The sequence below is a fragment of the Mauremys reevesii genome, linkage group 9 (assembly GCF_016161935.1).
Source record: "Mauremys reevesii isolate NIE-2019 linkage group 9, ASM1616193v1, whole genome shotgun sequence".
Taxonomy (NCBI): domain Eukaryota; kingdom Metazoa; phylum Chordata; order Testudines; family Geoemydidae; genus Mauremys; species Mauremys reevesii.
In genome coordinates, this window is record NC_052631.1 from 44,190,465 (window position 1) to 44,211,209 (window position 20,745).

The 20,745-nt window shown below is 44.2% G+C and overlaps 1 protein-coding gene across 5 annotated transcripts in view; it reads right to left on the bottom strand.

The window, feature by feature from the left end:
- The window catches only part of LOC120372223 (claudin-15-like), a 33,858-nt gene that overhangs the window by 3,254 nt on the left and 9,859 nt on the right, over positions 1 to 20,745 (bottom strand). For 3 of the 5 annotated variants that reach the window (XM_039489137.1, XM_039489138.1, XM_039489136.1), the window contains 2 exons: positions 3,846 to 4,010; positions 3,594 to 3,675 (listed from right to left, as the gene is read on the bottom strand). In XM_039489137.1, the coding sequence (XP_039345071.1) occupies positions 3,594 to 3,675; positions 3,846 to 4,010 (247 nt within the window). Of the gene's footprint in view, positions 1 to 3,593; positions 3,676 to 3,845; positions 4,011 to 9,984; positions 10,333 to 10,863; positions 11,176 to 20,745 lie in introns of those variants that run through there. The other 2 variants (XM_039489139.1, XM_039489140.1) reach the window with 2 other exon arrangements.

The following is a 20,745-nucleotide window of genomic DNA, read 5'->3' on the forward strand; positions in this document are numbered from 1 at the left end:
AGCTGGCTCCAGCTGCCTTGGGCTGGCAGCCCCAACGTCTTGCTGTTAATGCCTGCCCCGTGCGTGGGGGTGGGGACAGGCAGCCCAGATGTGCCTACCTTTACGTTGTAATACAGGCACCGTACAGTATTTGCTTTTTTTTTTTTGGTCTCTGTTACTGCCTAATTGGTTACTCCCGGTTTCACTTGGTGTCCCATTGACTGGTCAGTCCGTAACTCTAATGTTCGTATCTTTGAGGTTCTACTGTAGCTTTGTGACTGTTTACGAGGAGCTTCTCCCAACGGTAAGGGACAGCATGGGAGAAAGCACGAAAGTGCTTGTTTGAAAACATAACAGGTGAGCTATGGCTGCAGATTGGAATCAGGAGCTGATCTTTCAGTGATGACTGAGAGGTGATAGACAGGCTGGGGATTGGCCTGGAAAGTGATGAGTCAGAACCATGCAAAGAGTGGGGTGACATGGTCAAAGTGATGGGTAAGGAGAATGGTCTTTGCAGCAGCATTCTGAATGGATACGAATGGGAAAAGATTGCATTTGTCAAGGCCAAAGAGAAGAATGTTGCAGTAATCGGGATGCAAGATAATAAGAGCAGGATGATAGTTGAACTGTATGGACGGATAGGAAAGGCTGTATCCTAATGGTGTTATGCTGAAAAAATCTGCAAGATTCGGACACAGCCAGGATGTGAGGACCTAGAGAGAGATCCAAGTTGAAGATGACACCCAGATTACAGATGAGAGTGACTGGCAGGATGGTGGTGTTGTCTACAGTGTACAAGACAGGAGACAGTGGGAAGGATTTCAGGCAGGAAATTAGGAGTTCTGGTTTAGCCAGGTTGAGCTTGAACTGACAGCTAGACATTCCCAAGATGTCAGACACAAGCTGAGAGTTTAGTTTGGACAGAAGGAGACAGGTCCAGAGTACAGATAGCACTGTGAGTAGTCAGCATAGAGATTGTAGTTGAATTTGTGTTTGTGAGAGTGATTACCCAGAAATAAGGTCTAGAGGGAGAAGAGAACAGAACCAAGGACAGAGCCCGGTGGAACTCCAACATAATGTTATAAAGGGATGGGCGAGAATCCTCTAAAGCAGTGGTCTCCAGCCTTTTTACACCCAAGATCACTTTTTGAATTTAAAGGCAACCCAGGATCTACCCACCCCTTCCCTGAGGCCACGCCCCACTCCATCTCCCCCTCCCCCACCCTCACTCACTTTCACCGGGCTGGGATGAGGGGTTGGGGTTCGGGAGGGGGTGCTGGCTTTGGGCTGGCGCTGAGGGGTTCACAGTGTGGGAGTGGGCTCTGGGCTGAGCCTGGAGCAGGGGGTTAGGGTGCAGGAGTGGGTGAGGGGTGCAAGCTCTGGGAGGGAGTTTGGGTGTAGGGGGACTCCGGCTGGGGCAGAGTGTTGGGGTGCAGGAGCGATGTGGGATGTGGGCTCTGGGAGGGAATTTGGGTGCAGGAAGGGGTCCAGGAGGAGGTACAGGGTGCTAGCTATGGAAGGGGGCTCAGAGCTGGGGGTTGGGTTGTGGCATCCCACCAGGCAGCACTTACCTCCTGCGGCTCCCAGTCTGCGGCACAGCATGGCTGCCGCTAAGTCAGGCTCATTGCCTGCCCTGGCCCCATGCCACTCCCGGAAGGGGCCAATGTATCCCTGCGGCCCCTGTGGGAGGGAGGCGGGGGCACGTGACTCCATGCACTGCCCCTCTCTGCAAGCATCACCCCCACAGCTCCCATTGGCCACAGCGACCCATTCCCAACCAATGGGAGCTGCGGGGGTGGTGCTTGCAGGCAGGAGCAGCCTGCGGAGGGAAACCCCTGCTCCCGCCCCCAGAGTACGAGGTGGGAGGGAGGGAATGAAGTGTTTAGGGGGATGGGAGTTTCCCACAGGTATCTGCTAGGATCTTTTTTATGTAACAGCTTTATTCATGAAATGGAAGAAAGAATAAAGAGGACTGTAATGGAATTCATAGATTAAACTGAATTGGGATGACAGGAACACAACATATCCCCACAGCTAGCCAAGAAATAAAAGAACAGAGGTTGCCAGGTACTGCACACCTTCTTGCAGCTTCAGCTCCAAATAGCCAGTGCTACAAGGAGGCATTCGTGCAACCTTAACAGATATTGCTTTTCTAAAAGATTCCCAAAGCTCAGAGGAGCAGCAGTGTATAGGCCATGCTTGATAGATTCCTAATGTCTCAGAAACATGCACCGGCCAGCTTCCAAATGCCCTCCCCTTTCCTTCAGTTCAGTCACCAAGGCAGCTGGCTGAGACATCCATCATCAGCTCTGTACTACAAGCTGACAAATTTGGGCCCTGTCCATTGCAAAGTGTGAATCCCAAAGATCTGCCCTTTATCCACTTTAATATTTCCCAACAGGTAGTGGAGATAGTACTGTATACAATATAGCCTGGAAAGATGGATCTGGGTTATTGCCATACGCAACAAGTAAGCTTTTAAGCCTAGAGACAGAGGAAGGGTGGGGATATGGAGCAACGGTAAGATCGGTCCTGGAATTTTTCCTGAATGTTTCTGAATTTTAAACTGTTAATATTATTCTGAAAAGGCAATATATTACCTTCAAGTTCTTTCTTTGGCATTTATATTCCATTCAGACAAAGGGCTCTTGGAGTGGGCAGAAGTCACTCTATTATGTAATATGGTTTATACTCGAATTTGGTGGCGGCTATTTTTAAGACACTCTTAACCAAAATCCATTTAGCCTGAGGGCACATGTCATTGCACTGTGTATTCTCTAGACAGGAGGACAGGACACCTAAATGTCCATCATTGTCATATCCTCCAAAGCTGTTACTGCCATTCTATGAATAGGCCTCCAAGATGTTCCAAACACAGTTTAAGTTGTATCCATTCTACTTAGATTGTAAGCTCTGTGGGGCAGGGACTGTATTTATGTTCTGAGTTTGTATACCACCTAGCATAATGAGGTCCCGGTCCCTGACTAGGACTCCTAGGTGCTATGATAATACAAATAATTACGAATAAAGCCAAGTCCTTCCCACAGCACCACCTATTCTGTGTGTTCCACCTTCCGTCAGAAATCTCTGTGCATCCACATAGGAGAGCTCTGAATTTCAGGGAGCATGATGGAACAAAGAAGAAGCCATTTTGGAGCAAGCACACCTGTGGATCTGGAGGATTTCTTGCTGGTAAATGCTCCATGTCACATTAACTTTGGTTCTGCATTCTAAGAGCCCCAAAAGGGTCACAGACAGCCGATGCAATGGCGCATTAGTGACAGGAGATCATGCCAATAGAACAGAGGGATGTACATTCTGTGCCAATGCGCCATGATTGAGAATTTGAGGCTGGTATGCCTTGCACTTTCCTTGACTCCTTGAAAGTGAGGACATACCCTAGTCCTCCCAACCAGCAATAATTCCTCCATCCTGTGGGAAAGAGGATTTCAAAGGCTCAGTTGTTGATAAACTTTTCTTTAAGCAGGATGGGATAACTTGACCAGTACAGACTACGGGGTCCTGGAAAACCCTTACAGGAAACTGCCCACTGAAATTACTGATGCCATCTTAAAAATATTCAGCAATTTGGTACAACAGGTCCATTAACTTACTTCGTTCCACCATACAGTGGGTCAAAAAACTGAGCAGTAATCCTTGCAGCATACCAAGAAACAGCCACCACGGAAGAGAGTCCTATGGAGAAAAATTCAACATGCCCATACTTAAATAAACCATTAAATAGTTCTACAGCTTTAAATTAAGAAAACAGATGTACATTTCACTTAGTTTGCTAATCATGAAAGCAGAATTGAGCACCAATGGTGTACTAAGTTCAGTCTCAATGCACAATGTTGGTATCTTACCTGCTAAAATGAAGATCGCTCCCCCCGTTACAGAAATCTTTACTTTTGTGTTTTCATTACTCATCCCAACTTGTGTGCACTTTAAACCAAACAATGACAGCACAGTAGCCAAGAGACCCAAGACGATGGAAATGATCATCAGGGCACGACATGCTTGTATGTAAGCTGCATTAGAAAAGCGGGACAAAAAAATCAGTTCCTGCACAAGTAATTTAATAAAATTCAATTTTGAAAGTACATGTTCATCAAAGAAAACTTCAAATAATTATCAGAATTAGTGATGAGTGAAGTTTACAAGGTGTAGATATTTGGTTTACAGAAGCATCTAAAAGTCAGAATGTTTATGCAGTAAGGAAATTAATGAGATTGCAAACTTTAATGCTGAACTGGGTTAACTAGTAGTGGTGGGGTTAATGGTTTCAATAACACCTGACAGAGGTTTTTGTAAACCTGAAAAATTACACCCAAATTAGTGAGTTGGTTATCAGATCACCAGAACTATATGAACCATTGCTTGTTGTAAGGCCAAATGTGAGGTTTTGTGTCCATTAAAAATGGTGCATGAAAAAGAGTAGGTACTAATTTAGAGGAGACCTTGGAAATCTGGCTCTTCATGTTTAAATTCTCTGATGCATTTATCAGATTTGTCCAAGGTATTTGGGCTTGAAATCTCAAAAAAAGATTTTTACAAATTGAACTTCCCTTTTTAAAAAAACTTGCCAAGTGTCTCCAAGTTGCCCACCTTAATCCAGTTCCCAACAACAAGCAATAAATGCCTGACCTACTGAGCTAAAAATTCCAGAATATTAAAGGGTACAAGTGTTTGAGGAAATAAATATTTTATAAAACATCAATTTCAATCTTTCTTGAGGAAACAATTCACAGGCAATAAAAGGGCAAAAAATCGTTTTCCGTAAAATGAATAGTTTTAGCCCTGATTTTCAGCTACTCTGGTCTTTGGAGGCATGTAAGAAGGGTGAGTGCACAGCTTGAACAGACACAGCTTTCTGGAAGGTTTAGGGTTGCATGGCACGGATGTGTGCATCTCCAAAGATAGGGATCCATATGGACAATGCTCAAAGAATGTTAAGATTTAGTTCTTTCAAACTCCTAAAGTATTAAACAGGATTACTTGTAACTCGCCAGAGTATTAAATCATACCTTTAGGGTAACTGATGTAAAGTTTAATGATTACATTATTTTCTAACAAAGGGATTTACTACTACACCCCTTACCACATTATAATCATCTCAACAACCTTAACTATGGAGCTGCTAGAGTTAATTCCATAACAAGAGGGGTTATTCTCAATTTTATCTTTTTTATAGAAGGTATTTGTCGTCAGATGCTACCAGTGTGGTGCTCTGCTCTGTTCAGTGTTGATATCAATCGGCTGCGTGAGTGTGCCCCCTCTGTGTGCTGTCCCAGCTCTGCGCAGATAACTGACACAGCAGACCCCGCGAGAACCCCCAATGACCACAGACTCTAGTAAGGTACAAAGGCACTTTGGCCAGGTTTATTGTCAAACGAAGCACAATAATAGTTCTCTCTAGACTTTACTCTACAGGACATACTACGAATATGTGCCCCCTGGCAATGGACTCAGCTCAGTCAGTGGTGGGACTTTCCACTGCCCCCTAGGCTGGACAAAGACACTGCCCCAGGGATGCATTCTTATACACAGGTACAAACGTGTTGAGGTGCAACCCCTCTATGTAGCAAGGTACAACTCCACTACATAGCAAGGTACAACCCTTCTACATAGCAAGGTGCCACCTCTCACCTTGTACATGTTGGTTCGAACAAAACAACTCTATCCATCATATTACCCTTTTGGCCCTGTCATTCGGTTGGGTCAGCTTGTTCCTTGTTATCTGTGGGGAGTGTACGAGTATGCGAATGTTCTGATACCTGGTGTCCAGTACCTTTTAGGTATGTCTCTTTTTGCAGTATCAGCCCTTTCCTTGCCAGCTTCTGTGAGCCGGGCCTGCCTTTGGCTCACAGCTTAACTTTGCTTCATGTTAGCAAAGTCCTGACCATTACTTTAGTTCAGGCCTGAGGCCTCATACCAGGCCTCTGATACCAAGGTTTATATCTCAGGGCTTCCTTTTACTACAGTATTTATTAATCAGGTTACAAACTAAGCTAGTTTACCAATCAATAGTAATTGCAGCACATGATTCTACATCAAAGATGGCACAGAGCTAATTGTGCCACCTCAATCTGTTTCATTGCCAATGTTCTATATACACAATAGTTTTATTGTTTTTCAACTCAATTTATATTTAGTCCCTGACCTTCTGACATCCGTTCAATATCCTAGTTATTGCTTAACATTTGCTTGGCTGTAGTTTTTCCACTTCCAGCTTTGTAGAAAGTAGCAACAATTTGCACATAAATGGCATCTGTCAAAGACCTTGAGAAATCTAAGTATTATTCCCATTTTATAGATAGGAAAACTGAGGCACAGATACTCGTGACTATCTGATTCCCAGTCCCTCACTCTAACCATTACATCATGCTGACTCTAGATGAAAACATGTTACTTATGTTTAAGATTAGATAATATATATGGTGCACATAACATTCAGAATGAACCACTTTGAGGTTGTGTATATAGCACATAATAGTTAGTGATTAAAATTTGTTTTGTTTTCCAGTCAGTCTTGTCCGGTAAATATTTGAACCTTCAAGCCAATCCTGTTTTTTAAATTTAAGACTCACAAAAGGAAGCCCAGTAGGTTAAGGCTTATGTATCCTTTGTGTATGAATTGTATTTGTTATACTTTAACACCACAAAGGGCAATTTAATTCCTGTCTTGTTTTAAGGCCTGATGATCAGTATGTAAAGAAATAGTGGCGATAGCTGAATCTCAATTTATTTTGCCAAAAACATATTAAATATAATTTTTTTTAGTCCAAAGTGCTTTCACATACAAGATCCCAAAGGAATGTGAATCTGAATATCAAAAGTAGATTAGTTGTAGGAAGTGATTGAAGAAAGCAAACTGGTCAGTTTCACCTTCTGGGGCTTCATCACCCAGTTTGAGGTCCTGGGATCCTCCCTTTAGATACTGCAAAACAAGTTTCTGCGTCTTTAGGCCTTTTGTTGAGCAACTCATCTTCTTTCCATGCAATATTGCTTGATGTTTGCCTTCTAAGATTCTCTCTCTGCACTGATTTTGTCCAGTAGCTTATCTCTTGGACCCACCATCTCATCTTTCTTGTTTTTCATCAATCTGCTCTTCAGTTTGTTTTTCTATTTTCCTCGTTCGGTTTTCTTTTTCCAGGACATCGTTCATTCTTTACCTACTTCAATCTCCTCCTCTGATGCAATGATGGGATACAAACTATCTACAATAGCACCTCAGAATTATGAGCACCAGAATTACAAACTGACCAGTCAATCACACACTTCATTTGGAACCAGAAGTATGCAATCAGGCAGCAGCAGAGACAGAGACAAAAAAAAGCATAAAACAATACAGTACTCTGTTAAACATAAACTACTAAAAAAACAAAGGGAAAGAAGCATTTTTCCTCTGCATAGTAGTTTCAAAGCTGTATTAAGTCAATGTTTAATTGTAAACTTTTGAAAGAACAACCATAACATTTTGTTCGCAGTTAGGAACAATCTCCGTTCCCAAGGTGTTCTTAACTCTGAGGTTCTACTGTATTATATATTCCATAAGTATATTCCTTATATGAAGCCTTGATTAACCTCACTAATCTGAAGCAGAGACTTTGAATCTTAACTCAAGGATAATAAAACTAGAGTTTAAAGTACCAATACAAGTAGAAATTGGCAGCTGATTAACTGCTTAGTGACAAATGCTTGATCTACCAGCTGTAACACAGGTGTTAAATACATAAGTAATTTAATATAGTTCATCTCCTTTGCACCACACTCTGAATTAGCAGTGCCTAAAATAAGATATTCAATTCAAACCCCTTATCTGTGTTAAAGGGATCTGGATATCTTTGACTACAGGGAATTGTATTATACCAGGGGTAGGCAACCTATGGCACGGGTGCCAGAGGCAGCACGCAAGCTGATTTTCAGTGGCACTCACACTGCCCGGGTCCTGGCCACTGGTCCCAGGGGCTCTGCATTTTAATTTAATTTTAAATGAAGCTTCTTAAACATTTTAAAAACCTTATTTACTTTACATACAACAATAGTTTAGTTATATATTGTAGACTTCTAGAAAGAGACCTTCTAAAACCATTAAAATGTATTACTGGCATGGGAAACTTTAAATTAGAGTGAATAAATGAAGACTCGGCACAGCACTTCTGAAAGGTTGCCAACCCCTGTATTATACAAATACAGATTCTAGGCCATATCCTGCCCTTTGTCTAGGCATCAGCTGTGGTCAGATTGTTAAGTTTAGTTTGTTCTCAATACTGTGATGTGAATTGCCCATGCCATATAAATAATCACTAATAAAATGCTATGTGGAGCCAGAAGCTCTAAATCAGGGGTCTCAAACACAAGTGACCATGAGGGCCACATGAGGGCTAGTTCATTAGCCCTAGGGCCACATCACTGACACCCCCGCTCGCTGCCCCTGGCCCTGCCCCCACTCCACCCCTTCCATTAGGCCCCACCTCTTCCCACCCCTTCCCTGCCCCCATTCCAACCCCTTCCCAGATGTCCCCACCCACTCACCCCCTTCCTGCCCCTGGAGGGTGCATGAGGGGTGTGGCGGGGGCTCAGGGCAGGGAGTTGAGGTGCAGCAGGGGGCTCAGGGTGCAGAAGGGGTGTGGGATGCAGCTGGGGGCTCAGGGCAGGAGGCTGGGGTGTGGGGTGCAGCAGGGGGCTCAGGGCAGGGAGTTGGGGTGCAGCAGGGGGTTGAGGTTCAGGCAGGGGGCTCAGGGCAGGGAGTTGGGGTGCAGCAGGGGGTTGGGGTGCAGAAGGGGTGTGGGATGCAGCAGGGGGCTCAGGGCAGGGGGTTGAGGTGCAGGCAGGAGGCTCAGGGCAGGGAGTTGGGGTGCAGCAGGGGGTTGGAGTGCAGGCAGGGGGATCAGGGCAGGGAATTGGGGTGCAGAAGGGGTGTGGGATGCAGCAGAGGGCTCAGGGAAGGAGGTTGGGGTGTGGGGTGCAGCAGGGGGCTCAGGGCAGGGGGTTGAGGTGCAGGCAGGGGGCTCAGGGCAGGGGATTGGGGTGCAGAAGGGGTGTGGGATGCAGCAGGGGGCTCAGGGCAGGGGGTTGAGGTGCATGCAGGGGGCTCAGGGCAGGAGTTGGGGTGCAGCAGGGGTTGGGGTGCAGAAGGGTGTGGGATGCAGCAGGGGCTCAGGGCAGGGGTTGAGGTGCAGGCAGGGGCTCAGGGCAGGGAGTTGAGGTGCAGCAGGGGGTTGGAGTGCAGGCAGGGGGCTCAGGGCAGGGAATTGGGGTGCAGAAGGGGTGTGGGATGCAGCAGGGGGCTCAGGGAAGGCGGTTGGGGTGTGGGGTGCAGCAGGGGGCTCAGGGCAGGGAGTTGGGGTGCAGCAGGGGGTTGGGGTGCAGAAGGGGTGTGGGATGCAGCAGGGGGCTCAGGGCAGGGAGTTGGGGTGCAGGCAGGGGGCTCAGGGCAGGGGGTTGGAGTGCAGAAGGGGTGTGGGATGCAGCAGGGGGCTCAGTGCCCTGAGAAGCTGTTATTGACCAAAAATATCTATTTTACGTTTTGTCACAGTTCACAATGAGTGCCTCCTCCTGCTCACTCACAAGGACTGATGTAAGGAGAATCCAAGCCTCTGTGCTCTGGATTCCCTAGGGTATGAAGCTTCCAGAGCCTCAGCAGACTGCAGCATTAGTTCCTCTCCTGGCTTCTCAGGCACATTTCCTAGGCACTGATTCTGAGTCTGTATCCCTTCTCAGAAATGGGGGGCCTTCAGCCCTGCTGCCCTATGCCCCACAACCGGCACTGACCCCTGAATACCCCAGTTACTTAAACACACTCTCTCCCAGAACTCCACTTCTATTTTACAGTTTAACTCTCTCAGGAGCATGCAACAGCTGTAAAGCAGTTAAAACATACACGCACAGAGCACAGTGTAACACCTTTATTCTCTTTTATACTTAATCATGTAAAGCACAGAGTACAGATCATACAAAACTGTAAACACTTGAAACTATGTCCCTCAATTTCTAGCTCACCCTTCCTTTGTGAGTCCTTGGGGAACCATCTGGGTTCCAGAAGGCAGTCAGGGTGTCCCTGCCTCATGCACACTATTATATAGTGAGTGGTCTTTCCCTCATGGACTGAAGAAAATGCTCCCCCCAGCAGACCAGCCTCTGTCTTTTTAAAATCTTCAGTTCCCTGTATCAGGTGATGTTTGCCAGCTTCCCCACATGAGCACAAACCCATCCGATGACTCTATTGCCAAGGTGACTTTCCCCCTGCTAACTCAGTTACTTTGGACAGAAACCACCAGTCTTTTGTCTAGGGGGAATAGATTTCCAATGATTGACTTAAGAGTCAACTACCCTCTATTATTATTCTTTTGCCACCCACCTTCAGAATTTTCAACCCAACATGGAGACAAAGGATATGTCTTCACTAGCAATGTGTAGTCGCAGCACCAGCACTGGGAGAGAGCTCTCCCAGCGTTGTAAAAAAACCACCCCCACAAGGGGAGGAGTTACTAGCACTGGGAGCACAGCTCCCAGTGCTCGTGCACTGTCTACACTGCCACTTTACGGTGCTGAAACTTGCAGTGTTCAGGGGGGTGTTTTTTCACACCCCTGAGCGAGAAAGTTGCAGAGCTGTAAAGTGGCAGTGTAGACGAGGCCAAACAGACAATAGAGGAGGCAAAGGCTGCACATTCAGAAGTTTACAGCCTGACACAGGCATATAGGATTAATAATCTCATACAGAATTCATAAATTGTACAGACATAGTCCCAATTCATCACACCTTTATCTTCCATTACTACTAGACAGGATATAGGGTTAGATATTTTTATAACTGACATTACTTCTTTCCAACAAATTCTTCTATTATATAAAAAATATTGCACAAAAATAGAGACATACCAGGCAGTGCCAACATAGAATCGAATTTTCTGCAGTTGGAGACTCCAGTGCTATCTTCTGCACAGCTTTTCCACAGATTTTCAAACAACCTAGAAGTTGTAATCACATTCCCATGTATGGTGGAGATTTTCCAGTAACTATTCGGTAAAGTGGCTCCCACAATTAGCCACCCACACAAGCTCAGCAGAAAGCCAGTGATTTCCAACGCAGCAGACATGTTTGTGAATATTAATACACTCAGCTATGTCTATCTTTTATTAAAATGAAGTGTATACAAATATTGCTCCCTTCAGAAGACTACGTGCTGTTCTATCTCTGGTTTCATTCCAAAATGAAGCTACCTTTGCTCTTTGCTCAACCCACAGAGTGATAAGGTTTTTCGTGCATGACTGTAATATCTGGGAGCAAGTTACAGGAAAGATATTAATTGAAATTGTTTAATAAACTTACACATTCTATTTAACATTTTTTGTGATTAAAAGTTACAGAGTGAGCCCATCATGCATCCAGAGTCAGAAAGTCTAACCAGTGTTCTGACTATCACTCCTCTTGTGAAGTGTTTGAGACTGGTAAATTTTTATGTTCATAAATCTCTATCTTATTTTTATCATTCACAGGTTTACATAAGGCTACTATTACTTGGAATTTTATTGCTGCTTTGAGAGTTTAGTGTTCTTATATTATTTGCTTTAAGACAAAATTAGATTGTAAATTCAACAGCAGGAACTTTGTTTCGTACATACAGCACTTTACGCACTTTTGGAACTTTATTATGCACAACAATAAATCATCCCATCATAAAATATATTTTAGTTAAGACAGACAGCTACTGTATTACTAGACTGAATATTTCAAAGGATGTTAAGCTTGTGGATAGAAGGTAAACATTAATGTTTTACAGACTATTGATCTCTAGTTAAAGTGATATATCCTCATGAAACCGCATCCCACTCACGCTGGAAAATGAAAGTATGACAACATAAGTTTCACGGAATCACAGCAAAATAAGACAAAGTCTCAGGAGGATTGAATCACAATTTGAAAACCGTTACATGGATAGCAATATCAATTTATTAAAAGTTTCAGTTTGTCATAGGTTGTTATTTTTTTAGAGTTCTAGTGACTAAGGGTATAATCATATCCCAGACTAGCTCCACAGAAGAAATGTGCACTGGCACTTGATGACTTTAATAACTTAAACTGCTTGCAAATATCAATAGGGTTAACCATCTTTTACAGGTGGTAAACTGCTTCTACCTTATCTTGAAAAGAAAGCAAAATTTATTTACAAACTAGATCAGGGATTGGTAACCTTTGGCACGCGGATCACCAGGGTAAGCACCCTGGCGGACCGGGATGGTTTGTCTACCTGCCGCATCCACAGGTTCAGCTGATCACAGCTCCCACTGGCTGCGGTTCGCTGTCCCAGGCCAAAGAGGGTGGTGGGAAGCGGCGGCCAGCACATCCCTCGGCCTGCGCCACTTCCTGCAGCCCCCATTGGCCTGGAACAGCAAACCACAGCCAGTGGGAGCCGTGATCAGCCAAACCTGCGGACATGGCAGGTAAACAAACTGGCCCAGCCCACCAGGGTGCTCACCCTGGCGAGCCGCATGCCAAAGGTTCCTGATCCCTGAACTAGATCCTTATGTTGTGTTAGAATTATATAGATATGCAACTTGATATAACACTGTTATAAAGTGATGGCATTATGTAAAATTTATATACAGACTCCCAAAAGGACATCACAAGTGCCACAAATTCTTAGTAAACTAGATGCGTCTGCTCTTTTAGATATGCTCATCAAACCTCTCCGGCCATTTTGTGGCTAGGCTATAGAAGGATGGGTTTGGTTGCAAACAGGGGCGGCTCTAGGAATTTGGCTGCCCCAAGCACGGCGGCATGCCACAGGGGGCGCGCTGCTGGTTGCCGGTCCTGCGGCTCCGGGGGACCTCTTGCAGACGTGCCTGCGGAGGGTGCGCTGGTCCCGCGGCTCCGGTGGAGCATCCGCAGGCATGCCTGCGAGAGGTCCACCCGAGCCGCGGGACCAGCGAACCCTCCGCAGTCATGCCTGCGGGAGGTCCGCTGGTCCCGTGGCTCTGGTGGACCTCCCGCAGGCATGACTGCGGAAGGTCCGCCGGAGCCGCCTGCCGCCCTCCCGGCAAAATGCCGCCCCAAGCGCGCACTTGGTGCGCTGGGGTCTGGAGCCGGCCCTGGTTGCAAAGGGATGTTAGAACACTATATGCCTGCTTCATCTACCATAAAAATCAATGGGAGTTTTGCTGTTGACTTAGACAAGAGCAGATTTGGGACTCTAAGGGTAAGTCTGCACAGCAATTAAACACTGTGGCTGACCCATGTCAACTGACTCGGGCTTATGGAGCTTGGGCTAATGGGCTGTAAAACTGCGTTGTAGACTAAGTCAGCTGACACAGCCTAGTTGAGGGTATTTAATTGTTGTGTGGCCATACCCTAAATGCAGGGGCGGCTCCAGGCACCAGCACGCTAAGCGTGTGCCTGGGGCGGCAAGCCACAGGGGGTGCTCTGCCGGTCGCCGCGAGGACGGCAGGAGGTTGCCTTTGGTAGCATGCCTGCGGAGGGTCCACTGGTCCCGCGGCTTTGGCGGACCTCCTGCAGGCGCGCCGCCGAATCCGCGGGACCGGGGACCTCCCGCAGGCAAGCCGCTGAAGGCAGCCTGACTGCTGTGCTTGGGGCGGCAAAACACCTAGAGCCGCCCCTGCCTAAATGCCTTCCTGCAGTACTTGCTGTGCTCACCCGTGCTTTTGCACTTGCAAGGCAATCTTAAAGCTCTGAGATGGCCATGAGGATTTGCTCCTCATAAGGTATGGGTCAAAAATTGAGAATCCTACCAAATCCTGCACTTCTGCCTCAGGGGGTCTCTGCAATTTTAAAGTGATGGTACTTTAGATCAGCGTATTGTAGCAGTACTTATATCCCTTTTGAAGAACTTGCTGTTTTTACCAAAAAAGAAGAGGGAGAACTTCAGGGTCATTTATCCCTACATTGGCTTTGATACTCACTACCTGACAGACTACCTCTCCTCACACACCTCTGGCACAGCTGAATTCAGTTAGGCACTTTTTATATTAGCGGCAGTGATCACTTGTGTTTAATGAAACCTTGAGTCATTTTGCTTTCCTTGATGCTCAGAGATCTGAACCTTAACCTTTAGAGCACAGTGCAAGACTTATTTCTTCAAACATGTGCTTGAGAGGGTAGTTTGTGTTTTATGCTTTGTTGTGTCTTCCCAAGATCTGCATACATCACTTTTCCATGACCATCCGTAACTGCTCATTCATTCCTGGCCAGTATACAGTCTCTCTGGCTCTCACTGTCTCCTGGTCTATTTTTAGGCCTTTGGGGGTCAACAAATGTCCAATATATGGCACCTCGGTTACTCTCAACCTGAGCTTGTCTAAGTTCAATTTAATATTTTTTCTCTTCATCTCTGTAAAAACTGTAGTAATTTGTAGTCATGATCTCATTGTGCTTATTTTGGATTGTCACCCTCTCCCACTAGCAGCACATTGTCTGCTATTGCTGGATTCCCATCATGCTTGGGTCAATCTGCTCTGGAATGATTCCTATTGGCATCCTTAACCACTGGTATTGCCCAAATGGAGTTGCGCAGGTTGTCAAGTAAGCTTGGATTCTACATCACATACCGTAAAATGTCTCACTTTAGGCAGATCTGGTAGTATGTCCTCAATTGTACGCAGAAGAAAATGGTGCTATTTCAAAGCTTGTTTAAAGGCTTTGAGTCTATGCATATTCTCAGGGCTGATCTACACTACTGCTTAAGTTGATGTAACTTACATAGCTCAGGAGTGTGAAAAAGACACCCCCATGAGTGACACAAGTTTCATAGACTTAAGTGCTGTCCACATCAGTGCTATGTTGGCAGGAGACTCTTGTGCCAACATAGCTTCCACCTCTCACGGACATGGAATAATTATGCTGGTAGGAGAGCGCTCTCCTGGCAGCACAGTGTGTCTTCACCAGATGTGCTACAGCAACGCAGCTGCATCCAATGTAGCACATAGTGTAGACTTGCCCTCAGTTTCCAGATGGCTTTCTTACCACCAGAAGACTGCTTATCCAGTTTGTGCTCTTCTCTACAGGCTGTATAATTCCATGATTCTGTAGGCTCTGCAGTTCCTCTTTCAGCAGCTGTAGTAATGCAATGGGTACTTTTATTTTTGGCAATTTAACTGGCTTCACACTGGTGTCAGCGGTGCTTAATTTGTAATGAAAGAGGCGCCGGGGCTCAAGCAATTAGGTAATGGGGCTCAAACAATTTTTTTACTTTCATAACTGACGTGGCAAGCCCAGAGGTGCCAAGGCTATGAACAGCCAAGCCAAGAGGTTCCAGGGCTCAGCCCTGGCAAGCCCTGGCACAAATTAGCCCTGGCACAAATTAAGCACTGGGTGTCAGTCTCTATTTGGGTGTCAGTCTCCATCTAGCCGTCTGTCTCTTGAAACACCTCTCTATATTCCCTCTGTATCATCTCCTGGTCCCAGGTAATACCATCCAAGGTATCTTTAGTCACCCTGCTATCCACTTTCATTATGTTCTGGAACTTTTATTAGGTTCATATTTTGGACCGTCTTGATGCTCAGAAGTGATACTTCTGTCTCATCTTCCGTGACCACAAAGTCCAGTCAGTATTTCCTTTTGTTCCTTGGATTTCTTAATTTTACATTTCCCCATGGGCTTTAATGAGGTATGGTTTTACACTGTTAACAGCTGATTAGTTCCCTCCAACCATATGTCTGGTTTTACCAGCCCAATCTGGATAATTTTAAAACTTGTGCCACTATCTAATTGAAATTGTACCACTTCCTTCCCAAGTAACATGGCTGCATGCAACTTTTTCTGCCTGGGCAGTGGATATAATAGGCCAGGGGAAGCTAGCCTCCCTTAAGCCATGCCCTGGCCCTGCCCACGCTCCACTGTCTCCCCCAACTGGTGCTCAGCCCTGTGCTGATGGCTGGCGCTAAGGCTGACCCAGCGCTGGGGGCAGCAGGCAGCCCAGCACTGGGGCCAGCTGGTGGCTCAGGTGGCTTGTCCAGGGCTCCTCTGGCTGCGGGGGCTGGGCACTCAGGGCTCCAGTGGATGCGGGGTGGGAGTCAGGTGCTCAGGGCTCCAGCAGTCATGGGGTAAAGGCAGGGCCCTGGGCAGAAGAGGTGGGGTGCATGGCTAGCCTCCTTGAAGCGGGGGCGGGGGGGCTCATGTGCCGCCCACGTGTTTCTGGTACTTACTAGTGTCTTTCTGCACTGTGTTTACACTCTTCAGCCACCTACAAAATGTCCTCATATTCACTGTTGCTCTCTTCAGTTACTGTCTGTACCTTGGATTTGATTTTCTTTTTTTTTTTTGGACAAACACATGGGTGCAAAATGATTAAATTTCTCACAGATATGGCATTTTTTCTCATAAGCCGGACACTTTTCTTTCTGTGTTATATGTTTTCTCCCACAGTATTTGCATGTGTCTGCACTGCTGCCATCTACTGATGTTATATCTGGTTTTGATTAATTTTTATGTATTGCATGGACAGTTTCTGCTGACTGCCTTCCAGAATTCTAATCCCCATTCTGGATAGCTCGGCATCCCTATGTACCTCCAAGCTTTTCCCCAAAGTTAAGTCAGCTACCCTCAGCAACCACTCTTGTACTTGTGAGTCTCATATCCCATACATTATCTGGTCTTTTATCAGTGAGTCTTTAATATTTCCAAAACTACAGCTGGCTGCTAGCACTTTTAAATCAGTGCTATATCCTCCCCAGCTGCTTGATCCCAAGAAAAGAAATTACATCTTTCCAGAGTTTCATTTTTCCTAGAGTTACAGTATCAAAACAGCTCATTACTAAGGTGTGTTGAGGTTGCGGAATTTCCATGCACAGAGTCTGAATTGTCTCTCTCCCCCTTTCTACAATCTGGTAACAAAACAATTTTATTTTCACAGCATCCTCTTTAGCTGCCATAGCAATATCTACATAGAGATTAAATTCCTCTTTCTAGCTCTTCCATGCAGGAGCTAAATGCTTAGCTTGCAAGTTTAATGTCTCTCGAGGTTTCAGCCCCTCCATTTTCTGTTATCAGCCTTGTCTTGTAAAACAAACTGTGTACTCACAGAAGTATTCTGCTCTACACAGTGCAGCTCTCTGTCATGTTGAAATGAGTGGCTCATGATTGAGTGCCAACCTCCGGGCAGACTATTAAAAATCAGGTCAGAAACCCCAACTTGTGGTATATTCTATCACTAGATTTCACCAACCCAGTAACAAGCATGAACTCCTACAGCACTACAACACACAGTCCCCCTGGGGTATTCCAGTCTATCTTGCCACCCAGGCAAGCTGGACCATGTGATAGATGGCCACTTTACACCTAAAAATCACATCAATATTCAGGTTACTCCCAGTCCTAAAGCACCAGTCACTTACTCCAGGTCAGCTGTACTCAGATCTCAAACCAAAGACACACCTGTGGCCAATACTGTATTAAACTAACTAAAGATTTATTAACTAAGAAAAGAAATCAGAGAGTAATGTATAAGGTTAAAACAGGAAACATACACAAATGTGTTACAGTCTTCCATTTAAAAAGGTAGTATAAGCTTCTATAATAAGCAGCTCTATATGTTCTTTAGGGCTGACCTACGCCAACCAGCATGGGGATCTCTTGCTTATGATTAGGAATCTTTGCCCCTCAACAGTCCAGACAGCATAAGGAGACCCAGATTCTCCTTATCATGGATTTTTATCCTCCCTTCAACCCAGAATCCAAGCCGATGGGGTAAATTCATGTTCAGGACTTTTCTTCCTGGAGGGAATGAGGAATGCAATCAACAAAGTCTCTGTCCTATGATGCTGCACAATGTTTCATTTGCCTTCTTGTATGCAGATCAAGCACTAACTTAATTAATGCTTCTTTTCCAGTTTAATGAGTTGCACAATTACAGATGTTTAAAATACAAACACTCAATATAACTTTATACCATGGGATACAGATATTATAAGTAGGATTAATATATGCAGCATCCTACAGGCATTCCACAAAATCTAAACACATTTTTAGATTAATATCTAGTGTAACTATACTAACATATAGGTAAGCCAGACTGGTTTCCAGATATGTATTTGTTAGTGTTCAGTGAAGCCCTGGGCCTTGGCATGAGCTAGCATCTGGTCTGCCAGCATCACACTCTCAACGGTGTCTCCTGCTATCGAAGACTTTATTATGACTGCCACCATGTTTTACGCATTATTGTGTCTGGATCATCTGCTATATAAGATCTCATTTTGACACAGGGTTAATTAACAAACTCCAGCTTTATTGTGGCTCATGGCCTCTTAGACAGATCCTCAATAGATGTCACTTCCAAACAGTTTCCCCAGGAAAAAGCATGCTGCCTGAAAGTGGCTGCTAGTACTTTCATATTGTTACAGTTTGGGTGAGAATGGGACATGTTTGTGCATGTCCCTTTGCCTCTTGTAAAAGGGTAATTTCAGATGTTAATTAAATTGTATAATATACCCACAGACATGTAGACAAGGCACATCTTAGACATCTAATAAACACATTTTGACATCTCTGGGTTTCTTAGCATTTCAGGTAGTTTTATCTTTGTCAAGTGGAATGAAGCCTTTCCTTCTTTTATTAAGTAGTTTAAACTAACTAAAACAATAGAAGTTTTCTCCTATATTGAGATTGTAATTGAGGAGTTTCCTTCCTGAGCAAGTTTTCAAACCAGACAATCTCTGATAGTAACACAAAGGTGTAAAAAATCCCTCAGTATACAAATGTAGGATAATCTGCCTTCCCCTGCCCCACATGAGGCCTAATCCTAATCTCTAATAGTTAGAGGTTGGTTTAAAATCTGAAGCATTAGGCTTAATGTACCTTCAAAAATTTGTATTGCAAATCAAGAATTTTTAATCCTTAGTCTGAACCCCTAAAGTCTATACAAGTTTTACAACAGCAGATACTCAAGCTTTTAACATTTCTACACATCAGGCAAATAGAACAAAGAAACAAAATACTGCATACTGCTCACTATATTTAGACCCAAATAAATAGCTCTGTACAATCATGAAAAAATAAGCTGAATACTGAGGAACTTTAACATTTAAAAATGTACAAGGGATTGCGGTGGGATCAAGGACAATTATTAAAAGGTCACAAAAAATTCCTTCTAAGTCACACAAACATCCAATTTACTGAGCAACAACAGAGTTGTATAGTGGTCACTAACATGGTAACGGAAGAAGAGCAGGTCACCTTTATAGCTCTTATCTGTTAAAGTACATTTCCTCATGAAAAGGAAGGGGAACTGAAAATCAAACAGGTGTAGGAAGAAAATGCTGAATTATTATTTCTCACTCTAGTTACTTCCACAGGATATTAGGGTTGGAAGGAACCTCAGAAGATCATCTAGTCCAACCCCCTACTCAAAGCAGGACCAATCCCCAGATTTTTACCTCACTTCCCCCAAATGGTCCCTTCAAGGATTGAACTCACAACCCTGTATTTAACTGACCAATGCGCAAACCACTGAGCTATTCCTCCCCCACATTAAAAGTGGTCTATGCAGGCAGATGATGACTGAAAATCACTCCAAAATATGTTACAAATGCATTGAGATTTCCTGAAAGTTTACGCACAGATGGAGCTTTCTAGCTGGCTGCCAGTGATGTCACAGCCATATAAGAAATCCCAAGTAAGTGCAAGTACTAAATGCAGAAATTTGTGGTAAATGCAATTCCTAGTAAAAATCGAACATTTTATTTAAAGATGGGATAAAACAGTTAAGAAGAATTCCTGTGCTATTGACTATGCTGGCTAAATGTATTACAGAAGAGGATCATTTTGTTTTCAAAAGCATCAGGCATTGGGCACTACAGGAAGCAGGATGCCAGACTAGTTCTATGGTCTGATGTCAGTGAACATATTGTGCTCAAAAAGCTTTACTGATCCTGAAAACTTTGTACTATCCCACCAGTAAGGCACCTTTGCATCATTTTTTTCCACTTTCAGGTGGAATAAAACATTGGCATGTACCTTTCAAGTAAGAAACTAATACAGTGGCTGAAGGATTCAAGATGTAGGGAAAAGAGGGTAATTGGAACGTTGTAGTATTAAAAAGGCAATATCTCATCTTGTGCTAACCAGTTGAAAACAGCTGTATCCCACAGAACAGTTGCAAAGTGCCAACCTTTCAATAATATACAGCAATTGTTTCTATTGTATTTTTAATTGTTTGTGAGGTAAGAATGTATAAATATGTCAGTCCTTCACTGTGTCTTCAGTCTAGCAGGGGGTTTTGGAACTGGCTCCAGGAAGGAATACTGATAACCCAGAATAATTCAAACCAGAGTATTTTTTCAATCCCTAGATGTAACAATTTTTCTGTTGCTACAGTTGGTGCTAAATTCTCCCACTATCATGTTTTGTCCTAAATAGTTGTACACTCAGAAACATTTTAAAATTTGTTCATATTGAAACTGTCACCTTGAGTAATCAAAATTCTAGGAGCACTTTGATATGTGGCACTAACCAGAAATGAAATTACCTTCAGCAAATCCTAGTTTCAAGTAAACAATTCTGTCAATCTGAAGTTAGATATTTAAAGTCAAGATTTTTTTTCTAGGTTGATTCATACAATGGAATTAGTACGTGTGGTTCTTCTTGAAAATAATGTTTATTCTGACAAATAGAAAAAATATTTGAGTGATCTGAGTATGACACAAAGTTCTGGAGTACCAGCAAAGTTATATCCCAAACCAACATATGAATGAACATCTCAAAACAGTCAGATGTGATATGTTTATAATTAAGAACAAATACTAAGTAAACTA